The sequence below is a fragment of the Rutidosis leptorrhynchoides genome, chromosome 1 (genome assembly GCF_046630445.1).
Source record: "Rutidosis leptorrhynchoides isolate AG116_Rl617_1_P2 chromosome 1, CSIRO_AGI_Rlap_v1, whole genome shotgun sequence".
Taxonomy (NCBI): domain Eukaryota; kingdom Viridiplantae; phylum Streptophyta; class Magnoliopsida; order Asterales; family Asteraceae; genus Rutidosis; species Rutidosis leptorrhynchoides.
In genome coordinates this window covers 266,182,444-266,201,906 of record NC_092333.1, presented here as the reverse complement: position 1 = coordinate 266,201,906, position 19,463 = coordinate 266,182,444, and the positions used below count along the sequence as shown (strand labels likewise).

The following is a 19,463-nucleotide window of genomic DNA, read 5'->3' as shown; positions in this document are numbered from 1 at the left end:
CAATTTAACCACTTAAAATAATTTTTTCGTTTGAAATTTAAAGAAATTTTAGATAAGAAATAGAAAAAATCTAAGTCCTAAAAACTAGAGAGTCAAGAAATAAAAAAGAAAAAGAGCGCGTCGAAAAACGTCGAAAAATAAAAGGTCGAAAAATAATAAAAAGAACGTAGCGCGTCGAAACTTAAAAGGAACTAAAAACTAAGAATTAAAAGTTGCGTCTAAAAATATTAAAGCTTAAAAGAAATACTATATCCCAAATGGCAATAACTTAAAAAGGGACTAAATTTTATAAAATGGCGTCGCAAAATTCTAGAGCACCTAAATCTTAGTCTAAAGAAAAAGCACTTAAGGAATTTTACGGCAAAGCCTAAAAATCTAGAAATAAAAATAACTATGGCAAAAACTATGACTTAAAACTAAATTCGAACGAAAAATACAAATATTACGCTAAAACGAATAAAAAGAAACAAAATATAAAAATATACTGAAAGTTGTAAAAAGTACAATTTTTATAAAAATATTATTTTTATATTATTTATTTTATAAAACTATTAATTTTATAATTTATTAAAACTAATTAAACTAAATAAAACAAATTAATTAAAAACTAAACTAAATTAATTAAATAAACAACCCTAATTAGGGTTATAATAATAATAATTATAATATACTCCGTAATTAATACTATTTAGGGTTTACTGTGGCGTGTCAGATAGCTTCATGCGAACGCGTGAAGTTTTGCCTTCGGGCTCATGCGATCGCATGAGCTAGGATTTTGGACCACGGTCTGGGCTGCTACAGTACCAGGCTGAACGATTTTTTTATTATTATTTTTTTCTGTTTTATATTAATACAAAATATTTAAATAAAATTTATATTTTTACAAACTAAAAATAAAAATAAAGAAATTTTATAAAACTTAAATATTTAACAAACTCTTTAAAAATATATAATTTTTGTTTTTCTTTTTATATTTTCATATATTTAAAACGTATTTTTACAAAAACGTATTTTTACAAAAGCGTATTTTTATAAAAGTAAACTAAAAATTAATAAAAATCCTTTATTTTTATTTTTATATATAGCGTTGCGCTTCCGGCGTTTAAACAAGAATTTCCCCGGCAGCGGCACCAAAAATACTTGATGTTATGCGAGGTGTATATAAAATAGTATTATTTTTACAACGAAATACTATTAAATGCGATACAATTTTACACAAGATATTTATTTATTTATAGAATGGATATACCTAAACCTTGCTACAACACTTATAGGCAGTGTACCTAATCGTACAGTAGTGTAGTTTTTAGTAAGTCCGGTTCTTCCACAGGGAACTCTTAAACAAGCTTAACGCTATATTTTCTTAAAAACTATATTTGTAAAAATACAAAAATATATATAAGTAGTATTATTATTATTATAAAAGGGGGGTTTTTTATCGTTTAATGACCGGTTTATCGATTTTAAAACTTTAGTCGCAATTAAAACCTAATGTAAAATACTAAAAATAAATACAACTTAATTTAAAGCGTAAAGTAAATAACGATAATGAAATTGCGATAAATAAAAATGCGATAAATAAAAACTATGACAATTAAAGAGTACGATAATTAAAAGTGCAATTAAATACAATGACAATAAATAAAAGTGCGATAATTAAAAGTGCAATTAAATATAAAATAAAGGAAATTAAATATGAAATAAAGGAATTATGCTTATTTAAACTTCCGTAATCATGATGTTTGACGTGTTGTTTTTAGTTTATTCTCATGGGTTAATTGTCCTTTGTCCTGGATTATTCGATATGTCCATACGAATTTGTCCATAATAGTCCATTAGTCATAATCATAAAGTGCGAAAGTCTTCGTCAAATTATTCTTATTCCCGAAGTCAAATATTCCAACTAATTGGGGATTCGAATTGTAACAAAGTTTTAATACTTTGTTTAATGAATACACCAGGTTATCTACTGCGTATAAACCAAGGTTTTACTACTTTGTTAACAATTACACCAATTACCCTTGAATGTAATCCACCCCTGTTTCAACAAGTCTATTAACTATTAATCCAGTTCCGTGTCCGGTAAAATGAACAATTATTGGTATTTATAGATATCCCGCCCACCGTACCCAGTCAAGCGTATATGGTTATATATAAATACGTCAAATTATAAGTCTATATATTAAATTAACGAGGTATCATTTAGTTAATATAAAGCCCATTAATAGCCCATAGTCTAATTTCCACAAGTGTCGTTCTTTTGTCCAAACCTCAATTATGGTACAAAGCCCAATTACCCAATTTTAAATATTTTAACCCAACATCATGATTACTTCGTCTTAAATAAACATAATAATAACTTAGCTACGAGACATTAATTTAAAATTAACAATAACCATAACTTACAGTGATTAAAAATAGCGTAGCGTTACACGGACAGAATTTCGACTTACACCCTTACAACATTCGCTAACATACCCTTATTATTAGAAATTAAAATTAAAATTAAAATTAAAAAATATATATATATATATATATATATATATATATATATATATATATATATCTTACGTATAAGAGAGAAGAAAAAGATGTGTTTAACATCGATCAAAACCGCGAAATTTATAGGCATGTGGGCTGAAAAGGTGTGCCATGCGATCGCATGGTGGTAGGTAACAGCTCACAATTCTTTGTTTTCTTGTTTGTCGACGTTTTAATAAATAAATATAATATATAAATAATTATAAGAATTATTTAAATATTATATTATATTTATGTGCATAGTTGACTTGTAATTTTTAGTCTGTTGCGTCTAGCGTTGAGAGTTGACTCTGGTTCCGGTTCCGGATTTTCGAACGTCCTTGCGTACAATTTAATATCTTGTACTTTGCGTTTCGCGTCTTGTACTCTTGTAATTTTGAGACGTTTCTCATCAATAATTGGAACTATTTTGATTGTATTTTGTACTTTTGAGCTTTTTGGTCGTTTGCGTCTTCAATTTGTCGAATCTGTCTTTTGTCTTCACCTTTTATTATTTAAACGAATATCACTTGTAAATAGAACAGTTGCAACTAAAAGCTTGTCTTTCTTGAGGGATAATGCTATGAAATATATCTTCGTTTTTAGCATTATCATCTGCATAATAATTCATTCGAGGAATGTTTTGCTTGTGTCTATCTCGTCAAACATTTATAAAAGCATTTCATGTATTCGCAGTTCAAAATATATTTTAAAAGCATTTAATAAAGTAGTTGTAAAAACAGCGCATGTATTCTCAGTCCCAAAAATGTAAAGAGTAAAAGGGAATCAAATGAACTCACCATACTGTATTTTGTAGTAAAAATACATATGACGCCATTGAACAAGTGTAGGGTTGGCCTTGGATTCACGAACTTATATCATTTGTATATTCATTAATACATATACTTGTAATCGAATTTATATATCTTTAGTTTTGTATTAAGATTAATATATATATATATATATATATATATATATATATATATATATATATATATATATATATATATATATATATATATATATATATAATTTTATTAATACTTATCATATATTATAATGTTCATTTGATATATAATTTAATTAACGTTATATCAATATAGATGACATTATATTAGTTAAAACGTAATATTATGTAATATTAGTATACTTATATAATAAATATATTCTTATATAATTTTCTTTAGTTTGAAAAATATTTATGATAATAGTACTAGAATAAGGATATTTATAGTTATAATACTAATAATAATGATAATGATAATAATAATAATAACTTCAATAAAGATGGCAATTTTGATAATAATGATAGGATAAAATGATAGTTTTCATAAAGATAATATTTTTAACAATAATGGTACTTTTAATAAACATGATGCTTTTTAATATAAATTTTACTAATCATATTACTAATAATACTAATATTAATGTTAAATAATAATTCTAATACTAACTATTAATAATAATGTTACTTAGTACTAGGACTAATTTTAATGATAACCAGTGGATAATTTTTAGTAAAAATGACAATAGTAATAATAATTTTCAATAATAACAATACTAATAACGATAATAATCCTATCAATGATAATATTAATAGTAATACTTATGTTACTACTAATAATTATAGAAATGGTACTAATATTAATATAAATGAAAATAATAATAATTTGTATCATTTTTCATAATAATATTTATATACAAGATTTCTATATTTATTATCTTATCAATATTATTAAAACCTACATATTCATAGTTATAATAATCAGAACCTTCGCGTTTAATTTATAGACTAATGACGATAATTTCTTTTAAAAACTTATTTGTAATCATGATAATATTACTAGCCATAATACAATAATAATACTACTAATAATAATACTAATAATAATACTAATAATAATAATATTAGAAATGATAATACTACTAGTTTTTTCTAAATGATAATACTAATAATAATAATAATGATAATATCGTAATTTACATTAATGAAGTTAATAATACCAACCATAATAATAACTAACAAAATGACTATAATTAATAATATAAAAACAATAATAACAATTAATAATAATAATAATAATAATAATAATAATAATAATAATAATAATAATAATAATAATAATAATAATAATAATAATAATAATAATAATAATATAATAAAGGAAATAATAACTAATAATATAATAAAGGAAATAATAACTACCTCCAATATTCGGATATATAAAAAAAAATGTCTCAGCCGGGTCTCGAACCCAAGACCTCTCATTCATACCAACACCCCTTAACCACTCCTCTATCATTGCTTTCTCTGATTTATACCCAGTAACAAGTAATATGTCCTATACCTATCTGTTTCTTTAACCTTCTTCTCTTTCACAGAACATATCGACCAAAAAATCAAACCATCATACAATTGGTTAACTAAGCGATTTTTTTAGGACTTTCAGACAAATTATAATCAACCTATATTTATCTTGAATTAATTTGAAAGCGAAAAAAATTAAAAAAAATAACAGCAAAGCTGCTGCCGCTGTTACTTTTAAAAAAAAATTATTGAATTTTGAATTCGAGAACGTTTTAGCTCATAATTTCAACATGAAGTGGGTTGGAAATCTTTTTTAGAAACTCTATAGTTCATCAATTTTACCAGAAACGTCAAAACAAATACGAATTTGGTGATGAACAATTCGTTTGACTTTTTAAATAATAACTTTGACCTCAAAATTAGCTTTCGATATGTAAAATTGAGACTTGTAACTTTCCAAAAAGTTTACATGAAAGATTTATAACAAAACTGTGTTAGTAGATTTTGAAATACCAATCGAACTCTAGTTTTTGCAAAATTAGACCAAGAACGGGGGACGGCATCAGTTCTTCAAATTTTGTTTGAATTTTTGGATAATGACAGAGGGTAATAATGTGTAATTGGTATTGCTGTTAGATGTTGGATTGTTGAAGTAAAATTACAGAGATAATTGATAGTTTTATAGTCTAAAATTGTCGACAGCCAGAATTATTCAGAAGAAAAATAAAATAAAAGAAATAAAAAAATATAAAAGTCGATTGAGACACACAACTGAAATTGTTTGTATATGTGAAATTGGTACGACTAGTATCCAGTTTAGGGACAAGAAATCAAATTTAAAATAGTGGGATAGCTACTTGCAATTGATTCCAATCCCTTTACTTGATTTTTCTTTTATAAAAAATAATTTTAATAATAATAATTTTATTAATAATAAATAATAATAATACTGAATATTGTTAATAATAATAACATAATAATAATACTATTAATAATAATTATCCTATTAATAATAATAATTAGAATAATAATACTAATAGTTATAATAATGTTTATAGTATTATTAAATTGTATTATTTTTATATTAATTATAATAATAATAAATATATATAATAATAATAATTCTTAATGACAATACATAATAATATTACTGGTAATAACAAGTTACACATTTACATTTACATTTATTTATTTATATATTTTATATTATAATAATATTAATAATACAATTAATAATATTACTATTAATATTAATTATAAAAATGAGAGTGATACTAAATACATTGATATAACACTATATTTAAATCTTGTAATTAAATTTAATATATTAATATTACATATATACTTTTTAATATATATATATATATATATATATATATATATATATATATATATATATATATATATATATATATCTATATATATAATAACATATTTTGAACATTTAATTTTTATTCCTTATAACAATATAATAATTATTATTTATAGAAATCATATATATATATATATATATAGATTCATAATAATAATGTGTGTGTGTGTATATATATATATATATATATATATATATATATATATATATATATATATATATATATATATATATATATATATATATATATTAGTAACTTTTTTTATTCTATTTATTATTTTACATTTTTAATTTCAAATGATTAAGTGTACTTTATTATTTCAAAATATTATATATACACTTATATTTGTATTTATATCCATATATGTATTTACATATTTATTTACACACAATTGTTCGTGAATAATCGGGCATAGTTAAAGGTCAAATAATTTCATGAAACAGTTCAAAATTTATGAGACTCAACATTATAGACTTTTCTTATCATGTCGGAAACATATGAAGATCAAGTTTAAATTTGGTCGAAAATTTCCGGGTCATCACATAATGTACGGAAAAGAAACGTTGAAGTTTGAAGATGTTACTAGCAAGCTCCTATCCGAGGAGAACAGATTGGAAGGTAACGGAGTCTCATCATCAGAAGCTACGGTACTGTTGTATTCGGATAGGCAGAAGAGAAACTCTAGAAAGAATCTGACATGCTGGAAGTGCGGGAAGGCTGGACATGTAAGCGTTAATTATCCCGGTGGAGCTAATCAGGCAAATGGCTCCAAAGATGCTAACATTGTCTCTGTCGTTACGGAGAGTGACGAATTCTTCTGAAGTCACGTCATCCTCATGGTGTGTCCTCGCCACCATGGAAAGGGATATTCGTTAGCGGTTCCACAATTGCACATGGGCATTGGTTTGGCGTTTATGCAGGTTGTGTGGTGGAAACGGATGTTGTAGCTGATGAAACTTCCAGGGAAAGCCAAACAGGAAGTTGCACCATAACAGTTCAGCTGGGTATACAACATGTGTCGCTATAAAATGCTTGGAATGTGATATTCTAAGTGTTATACTCTTTATGGTGGAGTATGATAATTCTGTTTAGAGTTATGATTGTCTGTTATGACAATGATTGCCGGGTCTTGACAATGTTCGATGAAGATGCAAATTTTATTTCTTGGGTTAGAGGTAATATCAGCGGCATGAAGATGAGGATCTTGAAGTTGTCGTCGAGGAAGCATCTACGTCGGTTTCTTTTGCAAAGTGGAAGCATGGTTATCTTCTTCTATCCAAAAGGTGGAGATTTGTTGGTTATAGTTTTGGTTAGAAGAAATGGATATGGTTGTTTTGTATTTGTGAATGGATGTTATCCCACATAGGTGGGAGGAAGAAGTGGGAGGGGGGTGACTTGATTATAAAAGGAGTGTTAAGCCTCACTTTCAAATTGCACCAATCAATACATTTTAAGTATTTGATTATTTCTTTCTTTCTTACCCTTGTTTGAGAGTTGTATTAGTTAAATATTTTGGAGAGTGTAGTTGGCTTAAGAGAGTCGTCTATATCATTGTAACAATTTGTGATATAGTGTATTTCTCTCTTTGGGAGCCGGTGGTTTTTCTCCTGTTTTGGAGTTTTCACGTTAAATCTTGTGTTGTGTATTGTTCTTATTTCTTTACTATTATTGTTGAGCTGGGTGGTGGGAATTAGTGAGACCGTAATTTTCTAACAATTTGATGAGATGGTTTAGTAGTTTAGGCTTGAATTGCATTTTCATAGGTTTTGGCTGAACCAGTAGGTTTCCAACCTTCAAAGCAGCTGCTTTTACGCTCAAATACAAATGAAATTCGTGCTCAGCTCAAGTCAGCAGGATCTATCTCTTATGCAAGGTTTATTGATGAATGTTACCTATTATTGTAAATCTATATTTTTTATATAAAGTCAAAAAGGCGCTCTCGTGCAATCTAAACAAGACAAACTTACAGAATCAAAGAACCTAACAAATGTAGGCGGAATACACTCATGATCTGCTTCACAAATGGGAGATTGGGTCGAAATCTATTTGTGAGATTCATAAGCATAAACATAAGTGAGTGAGGAGACCTGATTCAAATTAAAAAAGAACTTCTAGGAAGGTACCCATTCCAACCATTGAACTATGTCATGGTTTCCCTATGGTAAACAAACATGTGTGAATCAGACAAATGTTTGCAAACGATAAAATTGGGTATGAGTCAAACGAGAAAGTAATATATAAACCTTGTTTAACCAAACAACATTTGATGTGCAAACAAAATCTATGATTAAACCTATGCCAGCAAATCATTGATACAATATAATAGAGGCAGCATGGTTATAAAAGCGAGTAGCAGTAACGATCTTTCAATTTGTACTAGTAAGAAATGGCCATGAGAGCAAGTATTGGGAGCATACTGATTGTTTTCCTTGCCATTTCGATAATGGCAGACGCACAATTCATCCCCTGTTGCCAGGAAGGGATCAGCATCGAGTGCTGCCCTACTGCTACAACAACCGATAAAACTCAAGTTACCGACGCCACCACAACCACTACCACCCAAGGAAAGTATCGATCTAACATGGTCTTCATCCATGCGAATCAACAACCTTGACTCATCAGGCCGGCCACCCACCAAATAAATGTTTCAAATAAAAGGATGCAGTTTCAGTTTATTTGTCATTTTTTTTCTCTTATCTCTAGCACACCTATAAACACTTCCCTGTTGTGTTGTGAATCTGAATCATAAATAACACTGTATGCATCATCTTGTACTATGTATTGTTAAAAAAGCTTATAACATCATAAAATGGACATGGATGACAGGTCATCAACAGAACGTTTCTGAAAGCAAAATCATAACTTGATATAAGGTCTTGCATACATTAGCATCCACGGCCATGCAAATTTATACAAAAAAACGCTAAAAGAAACAAACAAGGTCATTATATTTAGTAACAAAACAAAGTCATATGCACCATCACAGCTCAAACTTGCACTAGAATTCATTTGTATGTACAGAGTCAAATGACAAGTCTAGATACCCAGGGTGATTGGGGTCATGATATAATAGTAGATTAGTAACATTACGCTTTCACTAAATCACCATCTAGTCTAGTCATATGTAATACAAGTGCATTATCTTGCTGTCATTGTTGACTTTTTTGTGAATAATTTTAACCTCGATGTACCCAAGTATACACCGTCAGTTCTAAGCGAGATCCATGATAATCCTTTGTAGGAATTGGCATCATGTATATTCAAACTGAGATGGTCTTGGCCAGCTTAAAATTTATAGAGTCAGAGCCAGGAGCAGTAATCAAGTTTCCAGAATCAGACATATAAAAGTTGTTGTAATTAATTCTGGTAACTAAATCTGCCAAATGCGGAAATTGACCCACATTAAGCTTGAAAGATAGAACCTGCAACAAACAAAGTATATATAAACATGTATATATTCAGTAGCCAGATTGAAAATGTCAGTGAAAATGTGAACGGAAGGATAAAAAGAGTACCCTGAGGAGGAAGGCCATACAATCATCAAACTGTTTCTCAATGCGATCTACTTCTTTCTCACATCTGGCTTTAATTGCAGAAACTGCTCCACCACTACTTAATGTCTGCTGAACCGAATAAAAATCTAGTGCTAGTCCAAGTATACTGTTGATCCGACTTGCAATCAATGCCCACTGTACATTAACAAAACAAAAATCATCCATTATTTCACCTGTTGATTCTTTTATTTTAATATATTTACATGAAAACCGCTGTTGTAAAAGTCGCCTATGTCGGTCGATGCGTTGGTTTCGAGACTAGCCCGTCCCGACTCGCCCAAAAAATGCCTTAAAAGTCAGGTCAAAGTTGGGCCGAGTCTGTCAGAGTCGCTCAAAGTCAAAGTGGGTCAGAATTTTAATATTTTTAAAATTAGATTTTGTGCCCTATATTTAAGTTTTATGTTCGATGTATTTATGTGTAATATAAATATTTATGTTTAATGTTTAATTTATTTATTACTAAAAGTCAACGTTAGTCAACGTCCGACCCGTCCCTGACTCATGACATTTACAACCTTGATGAAAACACATGCAAAACCAACAGAAACATGTTACTGACCAGCTTGTCTGGAACTACAAAGCATTGACGTTGAATTGAGAGTAAGTAGGCTTCGTGTACTTCGATCACTTCATCAAGAGATCCAGCAGCTGCCATACCTTCACATAATTCACTCCATGCGCTGTGGTATACCTATATACATGTATTATCTTCTTACTAATGATCAAATGATCTTACACATATGTTCATAACCACATACAAGGAAAAAGATTTAATAATAAAACATGCACACAATAAGGTGTATAGGCTATTACTCTGTCCATAACATACTGATGAAACGCATCAACAAAATGAAGAAGTTTTTGCTCCACCAACCACCTATGCTTGCGGTTAACTGTCGTTGCACCTCGTTCCTTGAAAGATAAGTAAATCAACCATCATTCAGTTGGAAACCAACACTGACATTCAATAAAAACAGAAGGCATACTATAAATGAGGTCATAAGAAACCAGAACTCGTATACGTCCTTGTAACCAGTTTTAACACACATTTTAGATAAAAATTACAATGGAATTTTTTTTATAACTTTCCATACATGTCAGTTTATGATAGAGGTATGCAGGGGCCTGCAATAATTTTCTTGTAGATTATTTTGTTAGTACGACACAGGCCCATCTAATGAGCCATGCTTACCTTGGTCAGACTCTCCAATTACGTATGGGATCAAACCTTTCGAGGAGCGAAACATACTTTTCCAGCAGCACGACAAAGCTTGATTGAAGGCCACAATTTACATGCATGTTTGACCAAAGGGCCTTTGGTCTATCGCTATCGAGTAAACTTATCAACCTCTTGAGGGTGTGTGTATGTTTTCCGTTACAAAAAAAAAAAAAAAACATACATGTTTGAGTCCTTCAATGCACTTACCTTATCTTTATGGTAATTTCCTTTTGAACAACAATATATCTTTATGGTCATTAGTACCATAATTGTTTGTTTAGTGCTTTCTATAACTCTTTTGCAACTCTTGATCAGTACGAGCGTACTATACCTTAAAATTTTCAAGAACTATTTGTTTCTTTAGTTTTCAGCCCAATACAAGGCGTTTAACGCTTACTTCTGGACATGGAAAAAAAGCTTGAAAATCAAGATTTAATTTCTGAGTGTTTAATCCACTAAGGAGTCAATAGTAGATTGTTGTTGTTTGTGTGGTGCTACTGCTTTATCACTAATATCTTTTGCCAAATTGATAGATATTGGTCGTGTTTAATATTACTATCCCTTGATCTATTCAGATTAATGGGCTTGGTGTTTAATATTACTATTACTAGTATAATAAACCATACAAAAAAACCAACATGCATCTAAGAATTTTTATAAAGAAAAAGAAAGAAAAAACTAATACCTTCCACATCCATCTTCGAGCTTTGTCAAGAACAAATTTGGCACGTTTGACCCTCAATAAGAAATTCATCACCTATAATGAAATGCGCATAAATTAATTTGAACTCGTACATTGAGAAAAGAAAAATGAAAAAAAAAAAAACACTACCTGGTTGTACTTCTTTAAAGCTTCAGCATTAGCAATAAGCTCAAGCGGCCAAGAAACCTACAAGTAATTATACATGATTTTCAAAAAGTGGATAACACACGTGTATATAATAGCAAAGGCTTTATGGAGAAGCAGCAAAAAAGTCACCTTGTATGTGAATTTCAGTGAGTCAAGGTCATTGATCCCGGAGAATTGCGCACGGCTTTTACGGGGACTAGAGACAAGAAATGATGTGGTCTGTTGACCATCACCACTACCGTCCGTTTTTGTGAGTGACACAACTAACGAATCTGGTGAGCTTAGTACTGTACCATCAGCAGAGTTTCTAATAGATTCCTGAAGTAGTGAAAATTTAACGTCTATAAGAGCCCATTTTTATATCTCAAACAGGGACTTATAAATCAACGAGTCACTAGTCTCGCTCTAGAAGAAGATGATGAACAAATGACACATGAATACTGTACTATACATAAGTATTATCTAATAACTAATAATACCTTAAAGTTTGAATAAAAACTCTAAGGGCATTAACAAAAGGTCAAATTTCAAAAAGGTAGCATTAATACCGAATTTCCTAATTGTGGGAAGTGAATATGATCTTTATCCTAAAAAGGACTATAAGTTCAACTTTAGGTAAAATGGATTATTGAACCTTTTTCTGAAATTCCCTATTTATATTCCCATTTTTTACCAAGTGAACTTATACAAATTTGTATTTTGTTAAAGATGATAATTGGCTTCTCCAATATAAAAATCTAGAAATACGAGTACAATTTTTTATAAAGTTTACCCATAGATCAATTAAAGATGTATATTAATGAAACGTGTCAGAGACCTGAAGGCATGTATCAACAAAGCCATTTTTAATCATAAGCATGAAAAAAGATCTCAAAACCCTGATAGTGATAAGCAGCAAGCAGTTAAAAGAAGAAAAATGATTAAGCCAACAGTAAGAAAAAAAAAAATAACATTAAAAGTGCACAAATATTAAGGATAGGAAATGCTGATACAACAACATTACAAGATGGAATATATATTCAAACCTCAAGACAATGAAAATGCTTCAACAAATCGAATAGACAAATACGGTTTATCGTACACCTATGGGAATTGGGTTTTTCCCGGACCTGATGGCTGAATCTTATTACAAGATACTTGGTTTATTGAAATCAATTGTACAGTTTTGTTTGGTTTGCAGAAAGATCAAACAGGGCTAACTAAAGTATCTTGTGTAAATTATGTTAAAGATGAAGTTACGCATTCACTAAGCAGCATATATATATACCTGTAACACTGTGTTCAACTCAAAATCGTCATCCCATGATTCTCCTTTGTCTAGCTTAGTAAAAAGTACCGTAAAAAAATGTTGCAGTAGATCACCTGAATCCAACAAGATTGCAAAGCTCGCACAAATTTCTAAAATGAATATATATATCTAACTATATATTTCTGTCACACAGCGTTAATAGAAATTACCAGAGCCTAATAGATATACATCACGCAGCACTCCCAACTCATCCATCAATTTCCAGTCACGTAGCAACTTAGAAAGTATCTGACTACCAATATGATCTACCTGAAATATTAAAATATAATAAAATTATTACTGTGGGTTTCAAAATGGCTTTCATTTATTATTTATTAAATTAAATATACCTGCTTCTTGATGTAAAAAGTAATACATTCACGTAAAATAACAACAGGAAGTGGTGTAGATTTTGGTTCAACAATTTGAATCCAGCTAAGGACTTTTGATAGAAGGGTGCTATTCTTCTGAAACGGTAAAAGCTCCGATAAAAGAAGGTCCTCCTGTTTCAGATTATTCATTAAGTTCCACATTAAATAAACAAGTGCAATACGTATACTAAAATATATTTACATACCTACCTTAAAGGATGGAAGGATAGTGGGGAATGGAAACAAGGTTTCGACCATCTTCATATCATGTTGGGAGTACACGTTTTCAGATTCGCCAAATGTAAACCCCGAGGCATAATTTGTTCCTTTAGTTATCGTAAGTTCTCGATTGGTCCCTCCAAATATAGCTTTTCTCAAGTCTTGGTCATCCATAGGAGGAAGAATATAGTTTTTCGACAAGTTTAATGATTTCCATTCGCCCCTATTTGTTTGAAGAAGCTTCTGGCAAACAGTGATTGCGGGATTTTCAGGACAGAATGAGTTAGCACCAAACTCAACACACGATCCTTCTGTTTTTCCATCATCCAAAAACTCACACCACATCTTCTCCAAACCCGGGATGTTCTCACGAGACTCGATAACAGATACGATTTTATCATTTTTCCAAAAGAAGTTAGACATGTGATCTCCATGACCAATAAGAGCTGCTAAAGACAAACAAAATATCTCCGACAAACTTAGCTGAGTGATGCAACGTTGGGTCTCATGATGTTTGCCAAGTGGTGTTGAAGATGATGTCATAGGAACATGTTGTATAAGCTGCAACGATTTTCCAGCCGAAATGATTTCTTTGGCAATGTCCTTAAAGAACATAGGACAAATGACAAGATCCCTTTCCTCTTGCCCCTTTATTTTTGACGAGACTGGCATCTTTTTTTGTGTTAAAGGATTCAGATGAGCTATGCCTTGCTTCTTATGATGAATTGATCTTAGAAGATAACTCTTTTCCCAGAACTCAGCCTCGTCTATTGCAATTGCTTTGTTAGCATAAAAGAACATCTGCAATTATTTTCCGTACAGAGAGAATAAAAATTGTAATAATCCATGGTGGTATTAATTGAATTAATTGAATACATAAACCAAAAATAAGCAGGTTGGGCATATACTATTTCCCAAAGAAAGAGATGGAAAAGTACCTCATCAAAAGGATCATCTAATATTCCCTCAAAAATCCAAGAATCGAGAACCTCAATATAGGGCAGTAAACACCCCACAAAAATATAGAGTAGCATCCTGTATGAATCTTCCTGAAAACAACATATGTCAGGTAACGATAACAACAGCAGGAAACAAGTAAAAAAGGAAAAGGAAATGTTACTACCTCACCGCCTTGCACAAGGCAGGCATCATTAAGCTTGTCATAAAGATAGTTGAGAATGTGAACTGCCATCTCAGCTGATGAAGCACGAGTATCAGGTTCAATATAGTGTTTGGGGATGGCACCACGCACAATCTGCAGTAAGTATTCTGCTCCAGCACAAAGGCTATCAACCATAAACACGTGATGAGATACATCCTTGTAATAAGCAAAAGCAATAAGGTTTGTTGATTTACAAGTAGTATAGTACTTTACCTTGTTAAAGAACTTGACAATCCTAAAAGTGTTGGAGCAGTCCCAGCATTGGGACTGTTCATCTTTACTTGTTCGTTCAACGCATTGTCTCGTAACTTCTGCTCTCAAAGAAATCGTCATTTTCGAAATCTTATTATTATTTATGTAAATGCAAATGTAGATATATATATATAAAAAAGAAAAGTTAAATTGTGAAATGAGTAATAGTATTACCCTAAGGCAAGAAGAAGCAGAGGAAGCAAATGCTCTCAAAGTAGGAGGTGAATGTGACGTAGCGATGATCTTCGAAAGCGTAATCTCAACCAACTTAAAGCATGTTGCTGAATGCATAAATTCATCTAAAACCCTACCAAGGCTTCTTTCAGATAGATGAGTAACATACAACATACCATTTTTAACTCTGTAACCACCATCTGACTCCCTCCAATCAAACAAAGGACTCGAAAACCCTTGAAGTATCTGTAACACGCCTATTACCTAAAATTGGAGTAATTTAATGTAATTTCAGCAATAATAATAAACCCTAATTATAATTATAGTAGTTAGATGACATAATGTGGTACGTACCAGATCAAATTCGTTAGTACGGCAAGAAGGTAGGGGAGATACGAAATGCAAGCCGTTACTACTAGCTTTGTTGAGCTTGGCTATCAAACTTTCACAAACTTCCATTATTTAATTGATTTCAGTCGCTCAGTGAGCATATGAACGACACGATGATGATGATGATGATTATGATGATGACATAATTAACTCTGATTTTGAATGCCGAGATGTTTCCAATGAGCAGGAAGGAATTCAATTTCGAAAACAAAGCGCCTTCCAAATCCACACCACTGGCCGATCCAGTTTTTCCCAATTTTATTTGCTTATGTTACCATTTAAATTTAATTGATTAAATAAAGTAAATTAAATGATTAAATAATTGCAAAGGTAATAATTATAAATAATAATTAATAATTAATAATTAACAACTAATCTATCTTCTATCTACCTATATCCTATATTTTTTATATACAATAAAAAAGTCAACTTCACCTAATTATTTTATTAAAATTTTAAATGAAGTAAAAATGACCTTTAGATTAAATACCATCTTTTAATAAAAACCATTAGATTGTTTAATTACTTAACATTTGTTTCTATCCTCCATTATAATTTTTTATTGACAAACCTACCTGTTAGGACCCCGAAGTTGTATAGTGTTAATGTGAATTAAGCTTAAATGAAGGTTCCTTAGAAGAGGGTTATATAAGGAACCTAAGTAGTCCTAATTAAATAGTCATTGCATTGTAAATGAGTTCTAGAAGCTGTGGAATGTAATTTTACCGATTCTCTCTCATACCGAGTCTCCTTCCTACATACCGAATCTCACTCTATCTTATCATTTCTCTCAATCTCATCATGATCTGACCTATCATTTGGTATCAGAGCTTCCAGGAAGTGATTCTACATCACTATATCGATCCAGAGATTATAGATTACAGAATCTGAATACTCTCGGTAAAATGAATCAGATTCGGTATTATCGAATTTGATAATCTGACGTTCAGATTCTTGTGATAAGTTCAGCGAAGGTGTATTAGGTCTATTAGAAAGAGTTTCGATCATCATTACAGCTTTTTAACTTCAATTATGGAGAATCAAGTTGATTTTTAGAGTTTGTGGCTAAACTCTCGGTATTGCTTAATTCAAGCTTAATTCTGGAGTTTTGTGAAGATTTAAAGATTCAGTTGTGTTCGTGAGGTGTTAAATCACATTTCTGTCGGTTCAATTTCTCCAATTCTTCAAGTTTTGAAGATTTGATCAACACTCGGTATCGTAACTGTTATACCGAATCTGCTTCATTACTGAAAATTCATCTTAAGTGTTGCAGATTGTGGTGTGTTTGTGATTCTATCACATTCGGTTTGATCATACGCAGCTAATTGGTGTGGTTTGAGAAAGGATTCTGTTATATTTCTAAGTTTTAGACTTAGACTCGGTATTGTCAACTGCTACAGTTGACATTCGGTATCATGAATATTCGGTATCATTGATATTCTGTTTGTTACTAACTTGTGTTCTTGTGCAGCAAGGTTACCGAATCTAATTCAAGGGTATTGGATTGAGTTTACACATAATATTTTACAGAATTTGACTACCGAGTCATTTACCGAATCAGAATCTCGGTTTCACTTAATTCTTTGGTTTTAAGTATTCTGAGGCTTCAAGTTGTGTGGTTACCGAATCCATACCGAATTTGGGTGTGTTACTTGTAATTTTTATCAGTTTCTGATACAGAATCTGGTTTACCGAATTGTTACCGAATCTGCTACAGTACCGAACCACTTACCGAATCTGCTACAGTACCGAATCTTTACCGAATCTTACATTCTTGTTAGATTTTATACTGAACCCTGATCATAGATTGTGTTTAATACCGAATCTATACCGAATCTACCTCAATTTAAGATGTCTACACAAGATACTCTTATCATTGGATCAGATTCCCGACCTCCAGTGTTGCTTGATGACAAGTACACTTAGTGGCTTCATCGTATCACTCAGTACATAGACTATAAGGGTGAGAAAGCTAAACATATATGGGCTTCTCTGAGAGATGGTCCAGTTGTTGATTCCGGATACTGGTATGCCAATTCCAGTCTATGAACTTTCTGGTGATAAACGTGAAAGAGCTCAGGGTGACATAGAGGCTAAGAATATTGTCATGCAAGCTATCCCATATGAGCTATTTGAAAATATTGATAGCAACACTACTGCAAAAGATATATGGGATGAGATCAAACGACAACAAGAAGGTTATGACATGTCAGACGTTACTAAATTGAATAAGGCTCTGGGATTGTATGAAGATTTCAAGCAGGAACCAGAAGAACAACTCAAGGATACCTACCGTCATTTCAATGGTGTTCTCAATGAGTTGAAAAGGTGTAAGATTGTAAAAGTACATGCTGAAGTCAACATGAAATTCCTCAAAAAGCTCAATGCTGATTGGCTTCCTTATGGAACCATTGTTCGATCTACCAAAGAGATTGACAAGTTGACTATTCATGAGCTTGTTGGAGTTCTTATGCATTACCAACCTGAGGTGTCTAAACTTCAAGAAGGAAGGAAAGAGTCTTCTCCGAGCGATCCTCTTGCCCTAATTGCCAAAAAGAAGAGCAAATCATTTACAACTTCCAAAAGCTTGTCCAAGAAAGTGCTTGTTGAAGAATCAACTGATTCTGAAGAGTTGAATCTTTCTGATGTTGATGATTCTCACCTTGAATTAGTCAAGATGGCAGCCATGTTCACAAACGCCTTGAACAAACACAAGTTTAAAGGCAAATCAAGCAATCAACGCAAACACTCACCATCTTCCTCGTACTACAAGAAAGCTGATCAATCCAAACAGCAACGTGCTGATGATTCCAAGAAGGAAGATTCAATCTGTTTCAATTGTGGCAAAGCTGGTCATTACTCTCGTGAGTGCAAGATGCCTAAGAAGAAGGACGCAGCTTACTACAAGAAGAAAATGTTGATGGCTAAGATTGTGGAAACTGGGGGAGAGCTGAAACCGGTTGATGATACTTGGTTTAACTGGACTGATGATTCAGACTCAGAGGTGGAACATGCAAATGTCTGCAAGGTGACTAAGCTCATCAAAGCTAAGGAAGCATTGGAGAATTCTGACTCAACATCTGACGATGATGAGGTACAATCAACTGAAATCTCACCTGATATTATAAAAATGCAAAATGACTTGATGACGAATCTGGTCTCAATGTCAAAAGAAGTCAAAGGCTTAAAATCTGAAAACAAGATTTTAAAAGATAAAATCAAACTAAATGAGACCAGACCTTCCTCATCCAAATTACAAACAGATGTGCAACGATTGACTCTCCAACTCAACTCTACGGAAACTGAGTTGGAAGATCTTAAAAAGACAATTCATCCGATTAAAGTCGAACGAACTGATTATCGTTTAAAATCTGAACGACTTGCAGAAAAAGTTCAATTCTTAGAAAAAGATCTTTCTGATTTAAAAAACCAACATGAACCCACACTTTCAAAGCTAAACAAGAAAATTATTCATTTGAAAAATTCCATAATTGAAAAAGACACTGAAATTTCTTCATTGTCAAAAGAGTCTGTTCAAATGAAAGCACAACTTGCTCGATATGAGGAGAAACTCTATCGAACAGAGCAATCCAAAGCTATCATGGATATGGAACTTTCAAAACAAACGATTTTCATGAATAGACCAAAAACAATTCATGGTGAAAAGTGGGGGTTGGGTTATGAAGATCCTAAGATCATAGATGGAGCTTCCAAAAAGATTCCAGGATTATACATTCTGATTACTTTCAAGCTGGTTTACCACCGCATTTTGTGCATTATTCT

General features: G+C 31.2%; 1 protein-coding gene across 1 annotated transcript; it reads right to left on the bottom strand.

Annotated features, from left to right (window-relative positions):
- Positions 1–9,131: 9,131 nt before the first annotated feature.
- LOC139869294 (uncharacterized) lies at positions 9,132–15,925 on the bottom strand. The gene is made up of 16 exons (XM_071857610.1): positions 15,645–15,925; positions 15,291–15,554; positions 15,078–15,175; positions 14,826–14,988; positions 14,641–14,751; positions 13,694–14,503; positions 13,463–13,615; positions 13,283–13,382; positions 13,092–13,186; positions 11,954–12,142; positions 11,807–11,863; positions 11,660–11,731; positions 10,569–10,667; positions 10,315–10,446; positions 9,717–9,890; positions 9,132–9,623 (listed from the first exon to the last, which is right to left on the bottom strand). Exons 1-16 carry the CDS (start codon positions 15,747–15,749, stop codon positions 9,462–9,464), a joined length of 2,784 nt encoding a protein of 927 aa, XP_071713711.1. The 5' UTR covers positions 15,750–15,925; the 3' UTR covers positions 9,132–9,461.
- Positions 15,926–19,463: the final 3,538 nt, after the last annotated feature.